The sequence below is a fragment of the Fringilla coelebs genome, assembly GCF_963513975.1.
Source record: "Fringilla coelebs genome assembly, chromosome: 2".
In the NCBI taxonomy this organism is placed as follows: domain Eukaryota; kingdom Metazoa; phylum Chordata; class Aves; order Passeriformes; family Fringillidae; genus Fringilla; species Fringilla coelebs.
Window position 1 is genome coordinate 33,401,787 of NC_140029.1, and position 27,343 is coordinate 33,429,129.

At 37.8% G+C, this 27,343-nt stretch overlaps 1 protein-coding gene across 3 annotated transcripts in view; it reads right to left on the minus strand.

Moving 5' to 3' along the window:
* Positions 1-3,084: 3,084 nt before the first annotated feature.
* HERC2 (HECT and RLD domain containing E3 ubiquitin protein ligase 2) overlaps positions 3,085-27,343 on the minus strand; it is a 102,345-nt gene continuing 78,086 nt past the window's right edge. For all 3 annotated transcript variants that reach the window (XM_084201085.1, XM_084201086.1, XM_084201084.1), the window contains exons 71-93: positions 26,862-26,969; positions 25,637-25,768; positions 24,970-25,128; positions 24,759-24,877; positions 24,251-24,376; positions 23,207-23,362; positions 22,960-23,075; positions 22,643-22,841; positions 21,259-21,473; positions 20,831-21,008; positions 19,839-20,000; positions 18,671-18,762; positions 17,679-17,818; positions 16,475-16,662; positions 15,617-15,814; positions 13,861-13,944; positions 9,544-9,685; positions 8,571-8,765; positions 8,368-8,480; positions 7,284-7,474; positions 5,443-5,548; positions 4,707-4,919; positions 3,085-4,071 (exon numbers count right to left, since the gene is read on the minus strand). In XM_084201085.1, coding sequence (XP_084057211.1) covers positions 3,799-4,071; positions 4,707-4,919; positions 5,443-5,548; positions 7,284-7,474; positions 8,368-8,480; positions 8,571-8,765; positions 9,544-9,685; positions 13,861-13,944; positions 15,617-15,814; positions 16,475-16,662; positions 17,679-17,818; positions 18,671-18,762; positions 19,839-20,000; positions 20,831-21,008; positions 21,259-21,473; positions 22,643-22,841; positions 22,960-23,075; positions 23,207-23,362; positions 24,251-24,376; positions 24,759-24,877; positions 24,970-25,128; positions 25,637-25,768; positions 26,862-26,969 — 3,605 coding nt within the window. In that variant the 3' untranslated portion in view covers positions 3,085-3,798. The remainder of the gene's footprint in view (positions 4,072-4,706; positions 4,920-5,442; positions 5,549-7,283; positions 7,475-8,367; positions 8,481-8,570; positions 8,766-9,543; positions 9,686-13,860; positions 13,945-15,616; positions 15,815-16,474; positions 16,663-17,678; positions 17,819-18,670; positions 18,763-19,838; positions 20,001-20,830; positions 21,009-21,258; positions 21,474-22,642; positions 22,842-22,959; positions 23,076-23,206; positions 23,363-24,250; positions 24,377-24,758; positions 24,878-24,969; positions 25,129-25,636; positions 25,769-26,861; positions 26,970-27,343) is intronic.

Genomic DNA, 27,343 nt, shown 5'->3' on the forward strand with positions numbered 1-27,343 from the left:
TTAGAATGATATGAAACACTCAGAGACCTCCAACAGCAGCAGAGTGCAGGGTAGGTTTGCTTAATATCACTAAGAACAAAATGAACCACTAGCTCTGTCTTAGCCTCACCCTGAAAACAAGTCATGGGGTTAGCTGCCAGAGTTTTCTTCTCCTTTTCCTTGCTGCATCCCTGCGTGGAGGGGTTGCTTTTTCCCACATTCTCTGCAAAGGTGAATCTTTAGGTTTGCTGGCTCATAGAGTGGTTTGGGTTGGAAGGGATGTTAAAGATATCTAGCTCCAGACTCGAACAGACACAAATGTTCCTCAGGACTAACCACCTCAAGTATAGGTGTATCAGTGCAAGCAGCCTGGAGAACAAACACTAGGAACTGGGGCTCTGCACCCAGTCAGAAATTTATGATGTCACAGGAATAACAGAAACATGGTACAACAACTCACATGGCTGTAGGATCACACTGGATGGGTATAGGCTAGAGGAAAAGGGGATGAATACCCACTGAGAGCTACAAGGGCATTGTCAGGGTTTGCAGAGATGCAGTTAGAAAAACAAAAGCTCAGCTTGAATTTAAATTGGTCAGAGATGCAAAAAAAAACAAAAACAAACCACAAATAAGGTTTCTTCAGACACGTAAACAACCAGTAAAAACTGAAGGAAAACGTGGACTTACTGAGCAACAGGAAAGGTGAATTTCTCACCTGCAATGCTTAAAAGGCAGAAGTTCTCATCACTTCCTTCACCTTGGTCTTTACCAGCACTGTTGGGCCTCTGGCCTTTGGAACAAAAATCCAGGTTGATGCAAACATAGGCTCACACAATTGAAGAAGGAGTTGGTGTGTGAACTGTTGCAGGAGCTCAACCCCTACAAATTAATGGGCCCTGACATTATCCATCTGAGAGCGCTTAAGAGAGCTGTCTGACATCATTTTGGAGGCACTTTCCACAGCCTTGGAGAACTGTGGAGATCCAGGGATATCCCAGAAGGTGGCAAGAAGACCAGTGTGACCCCATCTAAAAGAAGGTCTTAAAGGATGACCCAAGAAGTTACAGGCTCATCAGTCTTAAGTCCCTGGGAAAAATATGGAACAAATGCTCCTGGGGGGCTGTCACAAGTCAGATGAAGCCCATGACTGGGAAAAGCGAGCAGGGATTCATGAAGGACAAATTGTGCTTGACAAACCTGCTCACCTTTTACAACACTTCACTGGCTTGGTTGATGTGTGGCAAGTGGTGGACATTCCCTACTCAATACAAATGAACAGTGTACTGCTGCAGCAAAGAAACCCAACCAGAAACTGAGTTACATCAAGATGGAATCGCCAGCACTGATAAAAGTAGTCTTTATCCCATTTGGCACTTGTGAGGCTGCCCCTGGAATACTGTGCTGTTTTGGTTCCTACTGTGCAAAAAGATATGGACAGGCTGCAGAGGATCCAGAGAAGGACCACAAAGAGGACCAGAGGATTAAAAGGCCTGTCACATGAGGAAAGGCTGTAAGAACTGGGTTTGTTCAGCCTTCAGTAAGAAAGCTTCATGGGAGACCTTATCAATATGTTTCAGTACGTAAAGGGTGCTTACAAAGACAGAGACTCCTTTTTTACAAGGAGTGACACGGAAAAGAAAAGGGATAATGGTACAAATTATTCTTGAAGAGGTTATTAGACAGAAGAGAAACAAATATCACAGAATAATCTCTCCAGAGAGGTGGCAGATTTCCCCAACATGGACACTTTTAAGATTCAGCTGGACAGAATGCTGAAGCGTCTTGTCTAAATTGTCCTTTTGCCAATAAAGGTTGGAATGGATGACTCTTGAGGCCCCTTCCAACCTGATAATCCATGAAATGCTGTAAGTCAGGCCACAGGTCACAAGCATCACAGCGTAAAAGGTGCCTGCCACTCTTCTGTTAGGATGGGAAAGAAAAGAAGGAGGCCTAAGAAACTTTTACAGTTCAATGCAACTGTATGCAACAATGCAATGTTTAGTGCAACAGTGCATACAGATTCCTTACCTTAAGCATACTTCCTTTTTGCTTTTCTTGGATAGAAAACCCTGACATTGTTTTTCTTTCTTACAAGCAAGTTATAAACTCCATGTTACAGTAGTCCATACGCTTCTGAAATGGGGCTTGAAATTCAAGAATGGCAATTGAACTTGGTCAAAGACCTTGTACTGAGATTTGGGCATGACTCATTCATCCCCTCTCCTGAAAAGCTGACTACAGAATCTCTTTGATTGGGCTGGATGCCTACAGGGCTCCGGTGTTAGCATGACGAGGGGCAGCAGACAACCACATGAGCCCTTCTGTACTGCTTCTTCACTCCTTACCCTCAGGAGAAATTAAATTCAGCAGCAAAGATAAAAGAGATTTCTTTAAGATTTTTGAGTTTTGCATCTTAAAGACTCAAATAGATAGAGCATTTTTCAGCAGCAGACAGAGAAAATTTGGAGGACCAAGCAGGCCTGACTTCTGGAACCTCTGATGAGACACAAGATCAGGAAACGGGCATTTATTGCAAGAGATCTTTAGCACTAAAGAGAGGACTGTAAAGGTAACATATTTCAAACCACTGACATCTGACCAGTAGTTTCACCACTATACTGAAATACCAAGTCTGTCTCATGAAAACTTAGCTCATGATCACAGTTATTATTTAATCTAGTTGGAACAGAAGTCGAATGCACACACTAAAAAATAATGAATCCATAATTGTAAAATGTTAAATTGCAAAATGTTGAATACTCACACATTATTCGGGTACTTCATGACAGCTCTCCCTTACACTTCCTCAATTTTTTTTCCCCAAGTGTCCAAGAATAAATTCACCATTACTGACAACAGCAGCCTTGGGAACAAGTGCCTAAACAAGGCGTACCTAATCACTACAATTACCATGTTATCTGGACTTGCTCAAGTTTACTGCAGCTCACAAAATCTCTCCACAATGCACCTACTATTGGTGGAGCAGTTTGGTCAAAAGCTGTACATTGCAGAAACATTTGTTAGCAGAGCTGTTTCCATGTTCATCCCATGTCCAAGCTGCATTGCCACGAAAAAACACATCCTGGTTCTCAATGTGGCAGAACTTTTATTTAGAGGGAAATTATAACTTTTGCATTTACATGGCACCAATTATATACAGTACACTTTCCATGATAAGAATTATGATGCTGTTCACAGAAAGGTATCAAATTTGAGATAAATAATGCATAAGCTAAAATATACAAACCAGGGGTGGAGGTGAAACTATTGGCCATTTTTAATTATCTATAGAAGAATTTCAAGGAATAATGTTTATTCAATGTTCAAAAACTTTTAACAAACTTCTAGTAAAGTTAATTGAAATATTTATAATACTATTCCGTTGTTGCACAGTATTTCCAATATACAATCAAGAAGATGCACAGAACACAACACTTAATATGAAAAAACCTATTGCACCCACAATTTAAAGGTTTCACTGCCTTTTGGATGCTGCACTACCATATTTATATAAACATTTACAACACTTCAGTAAACACAAAGGTTCTAAATGTAGTGCAGCATTATGGGGGGCCATTTTCAGCTCTTAAAATAAATGTTAAATGCCCATATACTGTGCCATTTATTTTAAACTGATGGATTAAGCTGTAATCTTTAAGTCCTACTGTGAGTAGCAAACACACTTTCCCCATGTTCAGAAGATGACCATCCCTCTGACTATACAGTCTCTATTCTGAAACAAACAACTGTCCTTGGCTTCATTGTCATTTTGGCATTTGCCTCAGTGCTTTTAACAACTATTCCTTAAATTATTTTTCAATGGCCTGTTAAGTAGTCCTGTGTAGAATCTGAAGCAAAAGAATCTGCATCTTCATTATCAGAGTCGTCACTGCTGTCATCGGCCGCGGGCTCTCCCGTCAGCGCGATGCGGGCGTAGTCGTCCGTGTCTATGGACTTGCAGAAGTGGATGGCATACTTCAGCTTCTCCTCCAGGACCTGCTTACAGGAATACCTGGGCAGCTTCAGGAGAAAGAAGCACGTGTATGACTCAGGAAGGAAGTGGTCTGGAGGATTGTATTTATCCAATACCTGTTAACAAAAAAAAGAAAAATAAAGCACTATATTTTTGATTTTCGTTCACTGCCCACACAAATAAGTATCGAAATAGTAACTGTGATTTTTTTGTTAGCACCTTGTTGTATTTTTGATTCTGATGCTGAAGTTTCTTAAAAGAACCATGAAGAGGCCAAATCCATTTTCCCTCCATTAAATCAATAAATAAAACCAGACATTTATGAGCTGCTTTGATTATGAATAGGTGGTTGGGAGCAGTCTAAAAAAGACACTATTACTTCAGAGAGTATCAAAAAATGATTTGAGGATTGTGTGGTTTTAATTTAGCTGAAATTATTAACTGAACTGAATGAAATGCTAGATGAATGCCAGCAAAAACAATTGCCTGACAGTGGAAAACGATCAAAATTCACAGAAACAAATGGCTGGGAAATTAAAGGAGTATCCACTTGTCCAAGTCAAGAGAGAAGAAATAGTTCTATACATTACATAACTGTCACAGAGATCATGCAACTGTTGCACTGTTGAATCCACAATGTAAAGCTGCAGAACAGTTTAATGAAATCAGGCCTTTGCTATGTCACGCTGCTACTTCTCCACTACCAGCTTTTTAACTTCCCCATCCCACACAACAACACCACCTGAATTACCTGAATAACAAAGTCCCTCCCCCTAAAGTCTGCAATAGTCCTGGGCAGCCTTGTTCTGCCCCACACAAAACGCAGGAAGAGAGATCGCTCCGTGTTGGAGAAGGACTCCATCACCTCCCAGAACCACTGTATCAAGGAAGCAGTTGGTTCAATGCCTTTGTAAGTTGCTACAGATTTCAGGAGATGAAGTGGGATATCTGGGCTTCCACACACCTGAAAAATAAAACACAGTGATAGGCTACACAAGTCTGATCAAACCAATTACAGCTGATTCGTTCCCTCCCTTCCTTTAAAATATTTAATCAGCTTTTACACTGACAAACTGAGCATTCAGATGTTTGAGATGCCATGCATAGTCTCCTAGTACAAAAATACTAAACATACATCTTCCCATCAGGTGACAGCAATGAACTTTTTTCATACTCATGAATTTAGGACAAGTATCTCCAATTTACTTTCTAGATCACTAGCATGTGAGGTTTCTTTGGTTTTGCTTGTTTGTTTCTTCCTGAAATAATTATAATGAATTATTATATCACTGCTCAGCTATGTCAAAATAATTCTACTAGCACCAAGAGGGGAATTAAACATTTTCTGGTCTTCCCCTGAACTGATGTTTTCAACCACACAGCAATCATAAACAGCATTTAATGTTTTGTATTAGTAAAGCAAATGAATGAATGAATAATCTCACTCCAAGTTAATCTGACAGAAGTAACAAAGCAGAAATTGATACCATAGTTTCCAGTTCATATCCGGTAAAGAGTGAAAGTAGAGGAACTGGAACAACACGGGCCATCCCCTCACGAACTGCTGCAACTTGCTCATCAAATTCATGAAGCCTGTAAAGAAACATTTTCTGAGTTTCTGTGAATGTCATTAATAGCAATTATTTATAGCAATTACTTTAGTGTGTTATCAAAGCAACTTAAACCATTCTCCTCAAATGTCCAGCTATGTACCAAAGAACAACAACATTTTTTACAAGATACCTAATTACTACACCAATTCCTATTGCACAGCAAGCTCAGTATGGAGAGGATATTTCCCCATGTTTTAGATATTTTATTTCCAGTATTATTAATGTGCTATGCTTGGCAAAAACAAAACAATATCCCATTTGGAACAATATGCTCTTGGAAAAAGAGCAGCTGTATCTTGAAATTCTAACTTCAAACATTCTCAGCACTAGACAGATGTTATGGTATAAAAACAAAAAAGGGTCTGAACTAAAATAGGATGTCTGAGGGGACAGTAGGTTTTCTTATTTCAAGAAAGGCACAGATAAGTAACATTTTGCTACTTCTGATGCCACACACGGTTTGTGTTTGGCTTATTTTTTTTCCCTGTCAAATAATTTCTGAGATGTTTTACAGAGCCCTCCAGAGCAGAGACATCTCTTACAAGTGCTGTCCTCAGGCAAGTCATCACGAAAATAAACAAAGACGTCGCGACAAGTTTGGTCTTTTGCATCCACTTTCCAACATGGATTCTATTCAGGTGCTAGTTTTCCCTCTCAAGGGCTTCATATGGTTAAAAAACTTGATCCTTAACCTTTAAATGTTTCTCCACAAGGCCTTTTAACTGTAAAACGCTTTAGAAATGCTTGGGTCCTCTGACGACAGCCAGAACTGGCATGAGAGCAAAGACATTTCTTCAAAGGAATATCAGCTCCAAATGAAACCTCTCTCTTTTCTGTCAGAAACTGGTCTAAGTATTGGTTCATAAACACTTACAGTGGGGAAAAAAAAGAAAAACTAAGGCTGTAATTCGTAATTGCTGGCAGACACTGTACCTATGAACTAATAAGCAAGTATTTAAGACTATGATGATCTTGCTTAAAAATAGGAATATGGTGGATTGAATAAAGCAAGCCTGAACCAGTTTCTTATCCAAATGACCTAAATTTACATATTTCAGTAGGCACTAGGCCCACTGCTTCAGAGACAAAATGCTTTTAGGATTGTCTCTGAGATGCTCTCATCCTGGCCACGTAAGCAACCAAAGGCCAGTCTCCTCAAACACTGAACATTTATTTCCCACTGATTTCTGTGGGCTGCTCAGCTTGTGGCACCCGGGCTGTGCACACTGTCCTACCCAAGGAACGAACATTTTGGTTTGTACATTTCAACCTGGAGTAAGAATTCAGCTGATACTGCCCTTAACTGCAGTTGATGATATGAAAAGGTATGAATGCAGCAGTACTAGATCTAAGCTCCCTCCACAAAGAGTTTACTGATCAAGCCTATTACTTTAGCCCACAGGAAGAATTAGATGCCTGGGACATTACTCCACCATTAAAACTGGCTGCCAAAACTGCTTAGTCAGCACAAATCTAGAGGCACACCTGCTCATTTATTTAGCTTCCAAAAAAAATTCATCTCCTTAGATACAATAAGTGAAATCAGAAAATCAACACTGTAATCACATGAAAATACTCATATACTTGTATATAAAAGGCTAAAGTTTAAAAGTTTTAAGTTTTTAAAGTTTAAAATTTTGTTTAAAAGCTGATACATATTTTTTAAAATAAAATGCATATTCCTATCAGTGGTTTTAATGATTTATTCAACAAACCTGTAGTTTATTGCCAGTCTCACATATTCTGCTCTGTTATCCAGTGTAATATGGGTGTACTTGGAACTCAACTGAATATCTTGACCACTTGCATTAGGCACAGTGAATGGGAGGCTCATAGCTTCAAATTCCTCTGAAGTGGCTTCATTGTCTCGAATGTACATAAGCCCGGGAATAAAATCTTTATCCACCTTTGAAAGTAAGAAACCTGAGTTAAAGCCAGTTTACTAGCACTATACAACAGCATCTCTTGCATACCAAAAGCAGTGCATCGTGTGTCACCTACCAAAAGCTTTGGCCAATGTCCTTGACCACAATTCATCTGACTTGAATTCAAAGCCATAAAATGGCCTAGTGCTTTACATAAAGCTTCATTATGTTGGATGTGGGAGAGTGCACATATTCTAGATGTCAATCTTTTTGGAGGGCATTTGCCAAGAAACTGTATCATATAAGAAAATGGATTTAAAGCTTAAGAGCATAATCATCCCTACCAGCACTGGATTTGGTACAAAAGGAATCTCCTCAATGGCAAGTAAATGACTCAATGCTTTTATAGGAAGTACATTTCTACATGTGAGTATTTGAGAAGGAACTTTTCTTCAAAATGAAGACCTAAGTCTTATTCCACATTTACTGAGCTCAGTAAACAGAAACTGAAAGCTTGTGAAATTCAGTGTGTGAGCACAAACTAGTAACAGATTGAACTCACTCTCTTTTACTTCAAAACAGTGCAGGCCTGTGCCCTCAAATCAGGTATTGCACCCTGGGTACAACAGACAGTAACAGCCACAGAAAGGTCTACTGGGAAGTAGGAGGTGAACCACAAAGATTGTCTAGTCAAACCCATAGGAAGAGTTGAGAATGCTCTAGAATTCAAATAGATTATTTGACTACTCTTGAACAACTTAAATTTGCAGTTTTAATAGTCAGTACAAATCATCCCTCTATAGTGGCTCAAAATATAAAAGGCCAGTCAAAATACAAGGACATAAAAACCACAGAAAACAATCACTTGAGAAATTCCTGCCAGAGTCTGCTTGTCTTCTCTAAGTTATATCCTACCCAGGAACTTCCTTCTCACCTCACTGAGATCAGCAATTGTTAGGTTCATTCCTGCAAGCTGTTTCCACACTGGCTCAGCCAGGTTGAGGCTCAGAGGGCTGCCAGTCCGGATAGCAATGCCCAGAAGTACACCTGCAAGTTTAAACATTGCTTCTGTTAGATTCCCAATATTCTGACTACACATAAAGCACACAGAATGTCACAAAGATGCTAAGAAATTACCAAGAAAGCGAAACATGTTCATATGCAGGAGTGACTTGGCAGCAGGATTTAACAGGAAACAATCTCTGTTTGCTCCAGACTCATCTCTTCCATTTGGTGTCACAATTAACAGAGGGGTCAGCCCATTCTGAAGTTCTTCACACATTTCTGCTATTGATTCACTATAACCTCCACCACAATCATCCACAGATTCACCTTGGAGAAGAAAAAGGGCTCAAAATTAAATATTCTTTCAAAAATAACTTGAAATAAACTCTATTTCCCCTCTGGGGATAATTGTGTAAACAAAACTTTACTAAAAGCTACACTGTTGTATTCCTTCATATCAGAACCCAGAAGTCTGGCTCTGCATTTGGATGTTTCTAGTTCACTGCAAAACATTATCATTTAGATTATATGACGTATCACAATGCCAAAAATACTATTTTAACAGAGGGCAAAAAATATTTTGTGCCATATGCTAATCACAATAAAACACAACAGAAATAGAAAAGGAATACTATTGCTTTTTCATGAGTGGCATTTTAAAGCAGATATGTTTTATTTAGCCCTTACACAATAGATAAAATGGCTCTTCAATCTAAAATATTTTTTATTAAAAAGCTCAGAGTGACAGGTGAATTGTAAAAACTACCCTACCAGTAAAACTAGCTAGCCTGGATTATTTGCCAATTCAGACAGCTGAAAAATTAGGTTTATATTTTGCAGAATGTTTGTTGTAAGCAAAAGAGCTGCCCAAGAACCTGAAGAGAATTACAGACACACTTCCATTAATTTTGAGGGGTTTTATAAAATTATTTTGAAAGGTTTTTTTACTTCCCAGCATTTTAAGCACCTTCCTCTGCCCACACACATACACTGTTTTTCCAGATCTCTTTCTTCCTTCCATCAGGTCTCCAAAAGAGTAAATCCCAAGAAAACTGTAAAATTAAATGCAAAGTAGGAAGGGGTGGAGTGCTGAGAATTTTCTTACCAACAAACTTGACTTTCCAAACACGATGAGGAAGGAGAAGGCTATCAGGGCTAAAGGAGCTCATTTTAGCACACATCTGTCCAAACACTGACTTTGTACCATCAGGTCCAGCCAGTCCTCCTTTACTCCTGGAACGTTTTACCTATTGAGTAAGCACATTATAAAAGTCACTGTAAAATATATTTTAACTGGCATCACTGTGCAGATAAATTAGGAATTTTCAGTTCCCCCAGCCACCAACACCTTATCTTTAATTTCCAAGTGTTCTTTGTTCATCTGTCATTAATCAGCACTATATCTGTTCAGCTTTAAAGGAAAATGGAAAAAGACAGAGGGATAGCAAAGATGAAGTCTGATGATAGAGACATCTCTTGTTTCTAAAGAAACAGCTCATGACTTGGCTAATTACGTTTTTCTGATTTCAGTCCATTTACTTAATTCATCCTATCTCTACTCATAGATTCAACTGACAAATCTGGGTAAGTTTTTCACACACGAGACAGATTAGAGACTGTGTTGTTGGCCAGAAAACTGAAGGTGTTATTATATTCATTAACAGTAATGACTAAATATGCATCTATCATACTTACTAGGAGCCTCTAAAAGAGAGTAAATACTACCACAATACATCTGTATATAGATACACAAATAATGTTTTCTTAGGCACCTACAGAAAAAGTGTGTTTTAATATTTTATGGAGATCCCTAAGATTGGCATGAAAGTAAATTTCCATGGATTTGGCTGCAAGAGATGCACACAAAGAGGTAAGAATACAAAAAGTATTTTACCAGTATAGAGAGGAAAGAAATGGAAAGTGAACAAAGAGCTGAAGAAACACAAAGCTTTTTTTTCACCGCTTGGTGTTCTTCAATTTATCTTCTCAACCTGTCCTGAGTGCAAATGGACTCCTACATGCACACAGACCATCAGTATCTGTGAGACCATTAATTCAGAAATAGCTCAAATTTATCCCACTGTATTTAGTCACACTACAAGCTGCAGGGCATCTCGAAATCCAGTTGTTCTCATGCTGTGTATTTCTGATGGCTCTGGATGAAACAACCATCAGATTTCTTTCAGGTTTTAGTGAAAGGCTGATAAACCCAGATCCTCTTCATGTGTAAGATGCTCTCTATCAACACAAGCTAGTTTTAATTCAATGGATTTCTGTGAAATTTGTATGCCCAAAAAGTTTTAAATTGAGAAACTTTTTATTAGTCTTAAGCGCCTGGAAAAATACTGGTCATCCTATGAGACTCTCTTCAACGCAGAAGATTTCTCTCCCAAAAGCTGAGAGAAATCTAGTACACAAAGCCATGCACTCAGACACTAACAAAAAAGGTTTACAAAAAGATGACAGCTTCTGAGTTGGAGCCAGCTAAGAAAAAGGAATATATGTTAAGACAGATCTATGAAGGTAACACAATTCAAAGATGTCACAAAGTCATCAGAAGAGGTACAGAAGTATCACTGTAATAATTCTAAAAGTACATAGTTCTCACTTGTACCCTGAGTTTCAGTTTGCTCAAACTTAAATGCTACAGAATAAATAAGACTATAAAAACATGAGGAGTAAAGACTATTCTACACAAGCAGACAAAAAAACCTTAGTCTGATCAGTGTAAGAAAATGAAGGCTGTCATGAAATGAATGTTCTTTAAAAGTACATTTGATAAGGGAGAAGACAATAACCAGGAAGGAGGGATGTTATTTAATTTGAAATGACACTCAAAAAGAACAAATCATTAATTCATTCATATGCTGTGCCTACTTTAAGATCAGACCATTTTTACTTATCCTGTTAGTGAGATACCTATAATCCACATTGCATAAGAAGTCCTTGTAAGGAGGAAGAAACTAAAAGTGGTACTTAATATATCCATACATACCACATTCCTCCCTTCAGAGTAAAGACCATTAAACAAGGAGATTCTTTGCCATATTACATTCATGCAAGCAGACGTTCTCCTTAATAACTGAAATCTGCATCCTTTTGAGAAGGAAAAACTTCCTTTCCACTGCTGTGCAAAGATGTGTTTTAACACAGCATTATGAAATTATCTGCTTAGAGGTCAAAACACACTGTCCATTTGACACTGCATGAACTACACCACAACTTAAACACTAGAAAATCTGAGCTGCAAGTAAGAGGGTCTGCAAGTAAACCTGAGCACTGCGACCCTGTCTAGTCACTTAACTGTTAGCTCACTTCTGGCTTAGTTTTTGACCATTTATATTACACCTTTCCAGACCAGGGCCCAGGTGCTGTTCTGAAACATCTTACTTCCCAAAATGATTATTCCCAAAATGTAGTATGGATAAACTTGCATGAAATTTGGTTTCTTCTGCCCTATGCAGTCCTCCAGCAGCATCCCATACTGCTTCTGTGCATCCAAGCTTGCTACAGCTCAAAGCATAAAATATCTACACTCCATTTTATGCTATAGAAACACCAGGGTAACACACAGTTGAGTTACAGTACAGCCACCACATTTTTTCTCACATACCCTGAGCAGAAAAACTACAGAAAACCACCATGTGCCACCATGACAAGGCTCCAACAGAAAAGACCCAGGGCCAAGAAATATGTAAGGTGAATGTCATCTACCCTAAGGGAACTTGGTCCCTGTAACACTGGACCCCAGCAGAAAGGAGTGCTGCTTTGCTTGGGTTTACACTGCTCCTATGTTCAGTTCTGGAACTTCTAAAGAAACCACTACTAGCAAGGGATGCTGGGGAAGTATTGTAAAAGACGAGTCAATACCTGGAAAACAAGTTTAAATTAAAAACTCATCTGTTTTTTTACATCAAGGAAGATGAAGTGAACTGACTGCACCATATAATCTATAAACTGCAAGAACAGTCTTCTGAAAGCCAAGAGGTCTTAAAGCCCAGCTGCACTTTAACTTACACCTGCAAGGAAGATTTAACACTGACATTAAGCTTTTTTGAGACTACATAAAACAGCCTTGAACCTTCAATTAAAGGATCAAACAGTTTCAGAATCCACATTTTCATTCTGAGCAAAAGCTAACTCAAGAAATTGTAAGCCATATTTGGTACTGTGTAATCAGGGCACATTATGAACATGACCTCTTTTAGTCTTCACTTGGCTAAACCACCATAGTTACTTTATTTTATTATTTCCCCTGGAAGCTATGAAGAAGGGAAGCTGCCAATGCTTTTGTAGGGTTCAAGACAGATTTAAATAATAAAACTGAAACACAAGGGAAAGCCTATCTCAATTAATGAAGGAGGACACTAGGAAACTATCCCAAAAGCTACTCATCACTAGTTTCCTGCTTAAAATACCAGCAATATTTATTGGAGTTTCTGAATTCACACACTTATAAAGTAACTAAAAAAATCTCTGGTACTCTCTTCAGCTTCCCAAATAATACAGTTGGACTCAATAAGTAAAAACTTAGTGATTCTAAGATTCTAATAAACTAGAACAACACAACATTAGCACAAGAAATTGCAAAGAAGTAGAAACAGGGTCCAGCCAAAACAGGATGTACTTATGTTGACTAACAGAAAATAACAAATTTAAATTTTCACCTCACAAATGGTAATGGTTTTCCATATTAAGGGAAAAAGAAATGAAAAAAGAACCCACCACAACAGGAAAGAAATGCATGCTGACTCTAAGATCAGGCTGCAGTCCATTTAAATGAAAACAGTGTTTTACTATTCTGTGTTACAGAAGTATCTATGGAAAAAAGGCATATCTGGCCTAAGGCACAACATTACATTTTCTAACATCAATGATAAAGAAAAAAGCCTTTTTGTATCAAAGACTTATGCAATCAATATGACTACATGTGATGACCACCAAAGGACAAGAGTTTATCATCCTGAATTTTAATTATATTCAAGAGCTTTCTTTCCTTGCCTTTTTTTTTCCTTACCCTTCATTTTTTTTTCTCTTTTTCTACCTTCATTCAGCTGAGCATTTGGAAAGGTAAGAAAAGCATCAGAATCACTACTCTCTTAAACTATGTAATGTAGTGAGTTCTGAAAAGGCAGTCCTTTATCAAGCAGGACACACTTTGATCCTTAAGAGTCTAAATCATTCCCTTAACATTTCAACAAGTGTCACCCTCTCCCCAAACAACTGCAGGATGGATAAAAACATACTGAAAAGAATGTAAGCAGCCCTAAAACTGCAGTCACTTCTTTATTGCTGGATCCTCTGATAAAAATTCAACTCTTTAGCATTCAAATACCAAACAGCTGAAACAAAGAAAGGGCTTAGATCAACACAGCCCTGTGGGCTAAGCACAGAGAGAGTGAATCAGAGAGAGTGAAGATACCTGTATCCTGTTGAGCTCCACCACTGGCCCATGCTGACGGTCTCTTACCATAGTAGCTTGCACAACTTTTCTGAAAGCTGCCTCCTAAATAAAAAACATCCAGAAAATAGCAGAAATGAAATCAAGTAAGAACCCTGCACATATTTTGCAGATTAACACGTAGTTCAAGGCAGGAAATAAAAAAGCAGCAGAATATGAAGGTGCAATATGTAAGTCAATGATCATGTTATTTATGCTAATCTGTTTCATGTCTAAAACAGTAGGGATACTAAAAAAGTAAAGAAATCCCATCTGTATCACTTAAAACCATGGCTTGAAAGATTGCACTGCACCCAGATTATTAAGCAACCAATGTATTGCTGAGTACAAGTATAAATTATTTTATACCAGAAAAATGTAAGTATATAGAGGATAAGTAACACAGAGAATGACAATCAATAAAACCAAAGATGAGATCATCTTACTATGGAAAGCAATAAATAAACAACAAATACATTTTTTTAAAAAGCAAATTCAAGTATCCGAGGTTCCCACACTAAATATTTGGATATAATTTTGTAGTCAATTTCAAGCAAAATTAAGAAGATTTTGAAGTCTTTAGAATCTCTGAAGGTAAGCTTGATTTAAATGCCTAGATATGAACATGGCATCACAACCTCTGATGCCTCATGAATGTTGCTGGTGTATTTATGCCTGATGTCCCATTTTATCTTATGTCTGAAGCATTTCTGAAGCTATTCTGCAGACCCAAAGAAAATCAGGTTGAATGTGCCTCCTGCACACACATTGTTATATATAACATTATGTATGTAAGGACTCAGAATTTAATAGAGTTAACAAATCAAAGTCTCATGAATGGAACAGCAAGGATTTCCTTTCTAGTTTAGGTTCTGATGACTTCCCTTGGTCTGTGAAGTATGTACACAGCTTGGTTGTTCTACTACACAATTTTACTGGAGTCTAGAGAAAGAGACCCTGAGACAACAGATACTAAGTCATCTAGTTACAGGCCATGTGTCTTATTTAAGGACACAGAACAGCACTGCAGGGGGAAACTAATCAATTCTCTTTTCAAAGGTATCTCCCAGCAGATTCTGTCTGTTTGTATAATGTTTTCTTTTTCAGTTAGACAAATTACTGTGACAGTGAGAAAATTCAGACCCAAACCTGATGATTATACTGAAGGCAAACCATGTTTTTATGGCTTATCATATCTGAAGTTTTGAATAAGTGTTGCAGCTTTAAAGCATTACAGTTATCTACATTTTCTCATTACTGACTTAACTACTAAAATCCCCTTTTACTACCACTTGAGACTGAACTCCTAGGTATTCTATTGTCCCTTTTAGCTCAGTCTAAAACAAGTGTGTATCTGCACAGAGTTTTGGATTAACTAGTATATCACCTGAACTTGATAACTGAAATACAAACAGGTATGAGTTGATCATTGTCTGCTATCTTACATTTTTTCCAGGATATCACCCACTTAATACTCTAGAAGAATTCAGCTATACTACAAACTGAAGATTTACAACAAAGTTATTTTCAAGATCAACACACAACAGCACTATGATGAAGAGCTGAGAAAAACACTGTATAAAGAACACGAAGTTGGCATCATCAGATTGCAAATATCTGATACACAACTTACAGAACATATTTAGATATACAGCTCTTTTTTCTTCAGAAACAGGTTAAACAGCACTTCTCTGTTATGGTTACAAATCTCTCCCTTAGAAAGACTTTGATACAATACCTTTCCCTGTGATATCAGTATTCCCCGTAATGTGTCAAACCCAACTGAGGGTCCTTGACCAGTCTCATCAAGTCTTCCTTCAAGATCAAACATTGGAATGCAAGGACAGAAGAGTTCTGAAATGTGATGCAGGAGCAGAAGCCTGTTTCTTAATGAAATGATGGGAATTTCCTGCAGATGATTGTACTCCATAGGAACCTATGATAAGGCAATGATATCCAAATGTAAATTATAATTATTATACACTTTATTGTATTCAGTAGAACAACAATCTTTAGATTTGTAGATAAACTTGTATTAGAAATTCAGATATTTGCTTATTCACACTATCAAAACTTCATACATGGAGTTCAGTTGTTTATAAAAGATACTAATAGTATCCATCTAAACTGAACCAAGTATTATATGATGGCTAGAATACAAATGCTGTTCCATATCTTACAATTTATCCATACACAAATACATTTTACATCCTGTCATCAGTACTTCCAGAAGTAGCTGAAATACAGAATATTCAAAAAACAAGTCTTCTCAATATAAAGCAAGCAACGAAGAACTCCCTTGGAAGGCATAACATTTTCATAGCTGCAAGGCAGAACTAAATTCCTGCCAATTTTCAAACCGAGTTACTGTTCCACATTAGGATTAAAAACTGAATGAAGAGGCTTTTTCAGCTCAGAAAAATGGAATCCTTTGGAAATACAGAAGTAAAACAAAGTAACTGGCTCAAACCTGAAGTCAAACTAAAGCACACTGAGCTTATACAAGGATTTGGAAAGGAAATACATCCACTGAAAGGTCAGCAATAAGCACACCAAGTATGTTTAAAATCTGAATTCAATAAACCAAAAACATTACCTGTGTAGGTAGCTTGCCAGCATTAGCAGGTTTACTGGTTGACCAAGCCAAAGTATGTGCTGAGCCACAGGCCACTCTGTTGATCTTTTTACCCTGAAGTGCTGCAACCAGGCGTGGTCTTTGGATGGCATTAGTTGTTCCATCTCCAAGCTGCCCTTCATCATTATCTCCCCATGTATACACTTCCCCTAAACCAAAAAAAATAAATTATTATCCCAAGGCTAATATACAACCTTTTATCAATTATTTAACCAGATAAAGCTTTGGTTGCAAACAAGATTTCTGTGACTGATGGCCATCCTGAAATCCACTATCTAGCGCAGATAAATCTTGATTGACACAGTCAGGTCCACAGTCTCTACAGAGAAGCTGCATAGATGCATTTCTTTCCTCATAATTTGTATAACTGAAAGGTTCTGCCCCAGAATAGGAGGAGATGGTAGAGCACCATACTCTGGAACAGAACATCAGGAAACAGCCTGTATTTGACAGTTTCATAGCAAAAGCAAAGCCAATATGAAAAAAAAAAATAAAAAGCTTAATATTTTGTGTAAGACAAAAATCCTATAATAGGCTCTTTTACTAGACAAGATACTATAATAGGTGCTTGCTGTTGCGAGATAATTGGGAAATACTTTAAAAGTAACAACCTCATTCCTGAGCATTTATTTTCTGCAGCTAAATTCATTACTCCCATTCATTTTCAGCTTGTATATTTCACAAGCACCTATAAAACCCTCAGTTATTGTGTGGAGTTGTTAATTGTGGGAGTGAATCTGCTACAAAGAACGTTCACTATCTCAACCTGCAATATTGCAAGAAGCAATATTGTTTGTGCAGTGCTTCATTTAGTAAGTTAAACACTTCAACAAACTCACCAGACCCTGAAAAAAAAAAAAAGCCAAGTCCATTCAATGCTACTGCTTGACCATTCTGTAATCACCTTTAGAACTCCATATTTTTCTTTGATCAGTGCTTATGTAACTTAAATTCTTTAATTTTCATTAATTTAGTTCTATGTGATCACTTTAATGTCAAGCTTGCTGCTCAAGAAATACGCAACATCTGCAAATACAAAATATGTCCATGCCCACAGAACCAGCATTTTTAGCAAGGACAACCTACCAACAGTTGACTAAAAGATAAAGTTTCAATTTTTTCAAATACAGTGCTAAGAACTAAGTAAATTCTTTGATTTTTATACCATCTTCAGTGCAGCAAACACAGTGCAAAGACCCCGTAGCAATTGCAATGACTTTCTTTCCTTGCAGTCCCTGCACTTGTCGTGGTCTTCTAACATGATCATCAGATCCATGGCCTAAGCGATGGTAATCTCCCTTGCCCCTGCACAGAGAAGTAAACATTTAAAAACTGAGTTTTAACTGTGAAAAACAAGTAATGACAGGCTATGTCTGACACTTGACCTGTAGATGTACTTATTAAGTCCAATAACAAAATATTCTCCAAACATTCAACATGAATCATCTCTACTTTGTATGGATGTGATTCTGCTAACTCAGTACAGACTCTTACAGCTCCAATACAACGTTCCTACTTAATCTGGGTAGTTCCTTTTATCACTTTCCTTTATTTTTAACTCTTAAAGGAATCAAGTATTAGAAGCATTTATCTGCAAAAACAGTGTATTTTCTGATCTCAGAGACTGGAACTTCATACAGTTTAAGGATACCTAAATGTTATACAGACAAGGTAGCTGAGAGAAGTTGGAAAGGTATTTTGCTAAGTCCTTTTAAACATTTCAGTCTAGCAGTTTAAACTACAAAATTTGGAATGGTGTAAGGAAGATTAAAACAATGATTTCTAAAATCAAATTCTCAGACTACAGCCACAAGCTAGACACAGTTTTGATAATACACGAGAGTGTTATTTATGTTATCACTGTCTGCCCTGCATGACACTTCATGCTTATCCTACTGACCTCCTTGGAAATTCTTGCAGTGGTCAGTGTCTGGAATGACAACCCTGTGCTTATGTTTCCAAGAAAAAATACTTGGATTTTTCTTTCATGGCACTAGAAAATGTTCCCCAGAGTGGGAGATTTTATTACTAATCAAGACTCGAGAACCCAAATTTTTGAAAGAGACGATCAAAACAGTGAAGGAAGTGTAACACTGATATCTATTACAGACAAGGTGACATCTAACACTGTCAAAATAACAAATACACAACACTCACCATGTATACACAGCTCCAGATTTGGTAAGGGCCACAGAAAATTGTGATCCACATTCTACTTTAACCACTCCAAGACCTGTAAGGGAATCAATCTAGAAAAATAATATCAAATGAAAATTAAATGAGTTAATTAAGGAGACTGTAGACTCATCTGTCTTAAGTAAAATATAACAAGCCACTGTATGGCTATATATATATTTAAAAATAAAAATGTTTATGTAGATGATTTAGAAGAATTCCATTCCTTCCATCTTTCTATAGTTTACTGCTTAAGTACTAAAAAGAAGCTCAAATTTCACAAACTGTTGAAGATCACCTCTAGAATGTTTTGCCCATAGTAACTCTGCAATTAACCACAGTAGAAATGATAAGGCTTTGTCTGCTAACACTAAATCATCCTTAGATTGTAAGACATGGGTGTGAATCTGTTGACATAATGAAAATATTTCTATCTCCAGCAGACACTTCCCATTTATTCTGTGTAGGACCTTATGCTGCTTTACCTACGGGACTGACTGATGAAACATAAACAAGGTATTTTTACATTATGTTACACCATGCTGGAAACATTTGGAAACACAATGGGGATACCTGTATCCAAGTAATTCTCAATTTAGGAGCAAAAATCCACTGTGCATAGGTATTCACAGTGACAGACACATTTCTCAAACACAAGCAACATTCACCTTCATAACAAATGCTGGAACTCAAATTTAGTGGCTATGTGGATTTCATCCATAACATGTGAAGAAATGCCAAGTCAATCATGCATTCACAAAAAAGGGTTTAATATAAAGTAAGATTACTTTGCAAAGAATTGATACCCTTTTCTGGACTGACCTTATGACTGTTGTAAATTTATTAACACAAGGAAACATTAAGATTTCTTGGCAAAACCTAATGTTTTGACCGGAACCAAAATTAAAATTAGCAGTATTATGTACACCAGCAATGTTTTTCAAAGAAAAGCCTTCAAGAGCAACTTTAACAGTCAGCACTAAGCTTGAATTCCTGTTACTATAGCCTACAAAGTTCCCTTTTAACAACCACCAGAAGAATCCCAATGTTCCAGGATGGATGAAAGTTTGCACATATTGACAAATCTGTCTTCAGCATTCTCCACCAACATCATAGCTTCTAAAGTGACGAAAAAATTACACAGAAATACCTTCATTGGTACTTTACAGCCATCACTGCCTCCTCTCCCAAGTTTTCCATAATCTCCATCACCCCAGGACCAGACTGTATCATCATCAGTGAGGCAGAGTGTCTGTGCATCTCCACTGCCACAGGCTATATCAATCACACGGTAACCCTGGAGAGCTTCCACCTGGAATGAAATCACCCATTTTTGTTTACCCTAAAATACTCAGTTATCTAGTTTCATAAAAGATGACAAACTCAGCTAAGAGAGATGATGACTGGAACTACAAGTCTGAAACAGCACAGGAACAAGGAAATAAAGGCAACTCTAAGAGCTTTGCTCTTTTCAAACAGCAAAATGAAAACTAATTATGTATTTTAAATACAGGATTTATTGTCTTTTAATTGGTGAACTAGTTGAATTTTTTCACCTCAATGTCAGGGAGAACAATACAAAACACCTAAGGTTATCAAAGACTATATTCTGTTGAAATAATTTCAGGCACTCTGGGCTTGTACTGAATACAGTATGTGAAAAAAAAATCTTATTTTCAAGTAATCTTTTACTAGTTTACAATTTTTGGGCACTTGCATCATAATCTGAATTTAGTCGACATCTTTTGAAATGATGCCACCTAGTGATGAAGTATGGGATTTGGAAAAACAAAGTAAAAGGTTGGCGACCCATATACATCACCTCCTTCCTATCCTTGCCACTACTTGAAATAGACTCCAGATGGCACAATCCACCATTGAAAGCAGCACAAAACTTCACATATTTCTTTAAATTTTCTTTACATCTCTAAAACAAATTCCTTGTAAGCTGTTTGGTGACCATTAGCAACGGTCTGCAGCTCCTCTTTCATTTTATCCTTTCAATCACAGCAGCTTGTTCATTTCTTGCAAACACGTGCCACTGTTCTACCCTTTCATTCTTTGTATGCAGAAATGCAAAAATTTATAAATCAGAAGATATTAACTGGACTGAGACTGCTGAGTGCTCCAAAGGTTTCCTACCAGTTTAGGTTTCAGCTGGTCCTCACTGTCTCCATGGCCGAGGCGTCCATAGCGTCCCTTTCCCCATGTGAAAAGGTCTCCTGCAGCTGTAATGCAAGCGCTGTGTGCTCCCCCAGCAGCAATGTCAACCACCTCTATGCCTCTCAGAGACTCAATCACACGAGGGCGATCACAAGGGCTGAAAAGAAAACATCCGTCTGGACAAAACTTCTGGGATGGGCCACTCACATTCACCACCCTATGGAGAGTCCTCTCTTAAAATGAGAATGAGGACACCTAAAATCACTGAGTATTTGCTTTGCTCCAGTTTGATATCCTAAAGATTTATTTTTTACTAGAAAAATTCATTCACTAGAAAAATATACAGCAACTATGATAAGTATCCATTAACAATTTTCTTAAAAATAACATTGTCAAGTGTTACTTGCCTTCGGTTTCCATGACCAAGTTTGCCATCCTCTGCTTCACCCCAGGAATAAACTTCTCCTTCAAAAGACAGTGCCAAACAGTGCTTTCCTCCTGAGTTCACTGCAACTTTCTTTATGAACACGTGTTGAATGGATTCCAGTAAAGTTGGAGTAGAAACTGATTCTGTTCCTCCAATTCCAAGCCTACCACCTGCCCCATATCCAGTGGCATACAGCTTTAAAGTAAAGAACAAAATTTAGTTTTGTTTGCCTCACGTAGAACATTCCCTAGAAATTAATTCTAGAGAAGAATTCTTAATGTATATATGTCAGAATGCAGTTCAAAGAAAGTCTAAAAAAACCCAGTCTCTTACAAGCTTCTTATTTTCTCTCTTTTGGAAAATTAGGAAATATTTTGAAATATTTCACAAAAAATATTCAGGAAAACGTGGCTACATTCAAATCAATAAGAACTCCCACGGACTTAATGGATTTAGTGTGAAATATTAAAGCTTATTTTGTAAAGCTATCAAGGGACCACAGCTTCACTTGATAGCATTACAAAATCATCTATTGCCCGTAGCTCTCCTTCCAAGCAGCACTATTCTAGTTTTCTTTCTTTCTTCTGTAGAATATGCACACCTAAACACAGTTGCTTCTTTCCTTTCCATCCCATAAATAGTTTTAATTACTGTTTTTCACTCTTTTTGTCTCTCTGAGAATAATTTCTTTCAATAGAATGATGTCAAGAAATACCACTAATCTGCTCTTTACCCTTCTGTGACTTACTAAAAAGGATGATACTGACCCCAAGGAATCACTGCAGTATCTCACTAGATAAATTTAACTGTTACACAAAGCTACAGCTAAAATTCTCTTAACAGCTGCCCTCTGTATAAAAATTAACACTTTTCAAATTCATGTACTGATTTTTTTCTCCTACACCTTACACTAAACTTCTGCACTGAGATTCCTTTTCACCCAGGATTCCAGCACCAGGAAATTAGATCCTGCAATATCTAATTTACATTTAGCCAGCTGTGAACAATCTCACATTACACCTCTCCCCTGTTAGAGAGAAATAATCACCCCTGTTTTAGGTAACTCCATGAGCATGCTGCTCTTACCCAACTTTGTTCGACAAAATCTGATCACATTTTTGAATTGAGAACTCAACTACATTTCTTGTTTCAACCATATAATGCAACAATAACTGTAATCCTAGAAAATACTGGTGGAGTTGGTACAGTTGAGATTCTTAAAAAAAAAATAAAACAAAGTTACTCCTATCAGTAATAATGAACCCTGTACTGTGCACACCATTTTTCATTTAGCCAACCCATTCTGACTGAGGGTGAAATATTTTAAGAGAGCATTGATAAGCAATCATGTGTTGTATCCTTACTTTCCCATCAGCAGTCACTGCAAACAGAGTCTGTTCACCACCAATTAATTGCACTGGTCTAAGGGTGGCAAGAGCTTCACATGGAGTTGGGACTTTGACCTTTGCTCCTTCAATTCCACCAAGCTGTCCTCTGTGATTGTGGCCCCAACCATAAATGGTTCCACTGCCTCCAGCTGAAAGTGTCCAATCATCAGGTCGTCTGCAGGAAATGCCAAACAAAATCTTAAACGAGCTTTTTAAAAGTCACAAAAATGGCAGTTTATCATTGTACAACAAAGTATCACAAGACCAAAGCAGTAACAGTTGAAAGAAATTACCTATTCATCCACTGGACAAGCTGCTCATCCTGTTCTCTCTTAAAGACATCATGGCACTCATGCAGAACATCCATATTTTCATTATCTGCCATTAATTCTCGGATTTTCTTTGCCACCTGTGAAATATTTTGCATTAAACAACATTACTCCTATCACAGTTGGCATAAAGTAACTCAAACTCACTGTATCTTTTTACATGAGACACTTTCACGTGTTCCATTAACCATTTCAAGTATTCCTGCAGTACCTCATCAAGGAAAAGGCGAGGTAAGGGTGTCCTTTTATCAAGGGCCACAGCAACCCTGGATGCCATGCAGTATCTCCTGAACCAGGCCCATTTGTGTGTCTCTGCACAGCAAGGGAGAGTGTCCAACTCCAGATCACATGCAAGAGCCACAAGAACCTTCAGACAATCGAAAAAACATTTTAGAGAGGTATCAAAAATATGCAATAAAAAATCAGTAAGTGTTTGATAGAGATGAACTGTTCACAAGCCAGTAGGGGCTCAACAGTCTCAAAGAACTTAAAAAAAATCACTAAGAGCCATCTTCATTATCCTCATGGATGGGGTAATATCAAGTGTAATACTGTCTCACATGGTTAGGTATCTAATTTCCTCTTTCAATCCAAAAATTTTCATAACCTCCCTGTGAAAACCATTCCCAGATTAATTACCTTTTCCACATCAAATCCCATGTGCTCAACCTTCCATTTCTAAACTAAGTCTCCTTTCTACAATTCAATGAATTTTCAATTGATTTTCAGTTTGACTCAATTTAAAATCAATGTTTCAGATTAATATTATGAACAACATATTACTTCCTCCTTCTTAAGATCTTCTTTCTGTTAAGATAGGTACACCCTCTTAGTTTCACTTTTATACTACAAAGGAGGCTTTTTCACCTTTTATTCTTCTTGCCCTTCTGTAGAATGCCTCAACTTGTTCATTTTTATTTTGCAGTACAGGATCCATTTAAGACATTTTCATTTTTTCCAACTGGATGTAAAAAAACCTTCAGAGTACTAAACTAACTAAATAGAAATATATAACACTCCTATTAGGAAAACTCTAAATCACTTACCAAAAAGTGTGCTTACAAGATGTTTTCCTGATTTTCTCTGCCTAGCTAAGTACTCTTCATTTTCCATTTGTGTATTTGATTCTCCTTTTAGAAGCAGGATTCTGATTTTGTCAGTAAACATTACTGACATAGGACTAAGTGAGCTTAGCACATCTCAAAAAATTCCCACAACTATTTTAATGTGTTCTTTACAGATTGTCCTGCATTACCTTAAAGAAAGGGCTGTGGAGCAATTGTTTGCCACCTCTCACAATGGGGTCTTCATAGTCAAACTGTCGCTGCAAAGCTTCTGGAAGACCTTTAACCAAAGCAGCTAAAGCACTCCCTGTGAAACTCTAGAGACACCACACAACTAGAAAGTTAGTCATAATGCATGCATTACAGGAAGTACATTATTTAGATGACTGTAACAAAACAGGAGTAACTTTCCAACCTACAACTAGCTGTGTGAAATACCATGTCCATCCACTTGTTCAAAAAAAATTTATTTCTACCCCTTTTTGGCCATTCAAAAAGCACACATGTCAAGTTTTGGAATTAGCCATTTTTTCTTTTCTAAACTGGAATACTTTTTACAGACTTGCAGACCTGTGCAAGAAGACTATTAATTTGCCCATTTCCTATTTTGCCACGAACACAAAAAATGTTGTACATCAGGTCTAGCACTTTAACCTTAATGTGCAAAATGTGAAGAGGAGAGCACCACTGCCTTCTCACCAAAGCTCGTGTTTCTCCCTCATTGTCCCCTAGGATCCGGTTGATGTTGATGGACTGGCCAAACTCCGTGGTGAGCAGCTTCCGCAGTCTCTGCAACGCCCACATCCTGTGGCCAGCAGCTAAGGGAAAATAAGCACACAAGGAACATAATTATTTAAAACAATCACCATAACTTCAAAAAAAGCAGACCTAATTTTAAGACTACACTCACCTAAGGCACTCAGTTGAGCACAAGCTGCAAGAGAAGCTGCCAAGCGAGGAACTATGCTCCTATTGGAAGCAAAATTGAGGCGGAAATCCAACAAACACGTAACCAAATCCATTGAGGGACATGAAAGAATGCAACGATCTGAGAGAAGGTCTTTAGGGCCTGCAAGAAACAAAAAGGAACAACAGAAAAAAAAGCTGGGTAAGGTTTGTCCTCAGACTGAAATAAGAACAGAACACAGGCAGGACTTGTTTGACCAAACACAGCACTCTAGAGGGCTAGTATGCATGAGTTATCTATTCTACTGCCCTTTGAAGAGACAGGAAGAAAGATGAACTTTCATGACTTAATTGACATAATTTTAAAACAGATGGATTTTTAAAAATTTCAGATGACTTGTGCCCCAGAAGCATCCTCTCTTCACTGATGAAGAGGCAAACTAGAGTGGCTATAAAATATTTTTCTTTCTTCCCTGTGTACAAGTGCACCTCTCAGGACTCAGCTGAAAATGCTTCCTAAGTATGAATGAAAATGTTTTCTTAGTATAAACGTAAATGAACTATTGAACTTTGGCATGTAAATACCATGCAGTAAGTGCAGTGTAAAAAGCAAACTACTAGTAGTAAAATCTACTCTTAGCCTCCTGCAAATGCTGTATGTGATACCTTACCTGCAGCTGGCATGATAGGGTAAACTGTGAATCGCCATCCCCATCCATTCACAGACCCATCACTGATGAACTTCCACTTCAGCTCATCCCCTGGGATTCGCAGCTCACTGGACCAATCTGACCACTCACGACCTGTTAGAGCAGGCAATACAAACACACTCAGCCACACTGTCTGAGCCAATACAGAGCCACTCATCCATAGCAACTGGTTAAAAAGTATAAAAATCACAAAAAGGCCTTCAAGAAAAACAGCTTTGTAAAGCTGTTTATGTACATGAACATAAATGTAAAGATGCTACACTGAGTCCTAAGAATTTCAAAACCAAGTCTTAAAAAGTTCAGTTAGCACTGCTAGCAGATAGCCTAATACCACAAGCAGGAGGTAACTACAAGAGCTTACTAAAATCCTCTGTCCTATTTTCAAATTATCTTTCACATTACAGAAATATATAATAACTTGTACATTAAATAAAGCTTTACAGCTTCCAACCAGGAACCAACCAAAAATATCTCAGTAATGAAACACTTTTGAGGAAAAATGGGTCAACATAAAAAGCCTACATTATGTCTGCACAGGCAGCAGCTACTGAGACCCCTGCACATAATGTAGTGTATGGGCAGGTTCAACACAAAATTTGATGAGATTAATAATATCCCTCCAAAACCTACTAGAAATTAATAGTGCCTAAAAATTAAATCAGATATCAAGATTAAAGATGTGAGGAATTCATGTAGTGTCACATACAAAGGCCAGAGCAGGAAACAGAAAGAAAGAGCACCAAGCTATTATTTTGGGCAACTGACGGCAGAAGTGTATTGGTCTTGACCATATGAAAGCTGAAATTTCTCTACATACTACCTGAAAAAGGAAGAAGCTAGCAAAATAATATCCCTTTCCAATTTGTTAAAATACACTTTGATTATTTAGAAATTCACACATGTTGGCAGGGGTGCTAAACACTGAATTTTACACTCCATCTGCTCTTTGGAAGAACTGGACTACCTAACATGCACTTCCCAGAGATTCTCCATATCTAAAGACAAAAACCTTTGTGTCTACATCGTGCAAAACTTTCCAGTTTAAAAGACAGGATCAATTGATACAGGTTTCCCTCTCTTTGACTGGCCTATCCCTAATAAGTCAGTTAGAAGCAGGGGCACATTTAATTCAGCATGTGGGAGTGAATCCCACAGGACACTTTTGGAAGGCGCTGGCTCTCCGCACCTGATCGGACGGACACGATCCTGTTGACGCCGTCCATGATGGTGAGCGGGTCGTGGCGCCGCTCGGTGGAACACTGCCGGTCAAACTCCACCCTCAGCCCCTCCGCACCTGAACAGCAACAAAGAGTTCACACACTGCTACAAAGCAATCAGCATCACACAAAAATGCAGCATTTGAGAAACCCACATGAAATCAAACAGTTGTTTGGAAGCCATAGTGCCAATTAATAAAAACAACTTATTTTGATTTAATGACAATATTTGACTGTAATTTCTTCTCATTGCAAGGCTTAAATCACAGCAAGCTCATGTGAATGGGGCCAGCAGACAAAAGACCACACTACAACATTCAAAACTAAAGTTGCAAAAGGCAAAAAAATGCCTATTTACAGTTAAGGCAGATAGCTCTCTGTTGTCTGTAACTTTGGCTAAGTACTAGGTTATCAGTGATATTTTTCCCCAATGTCCAGGAGGAATGATGCA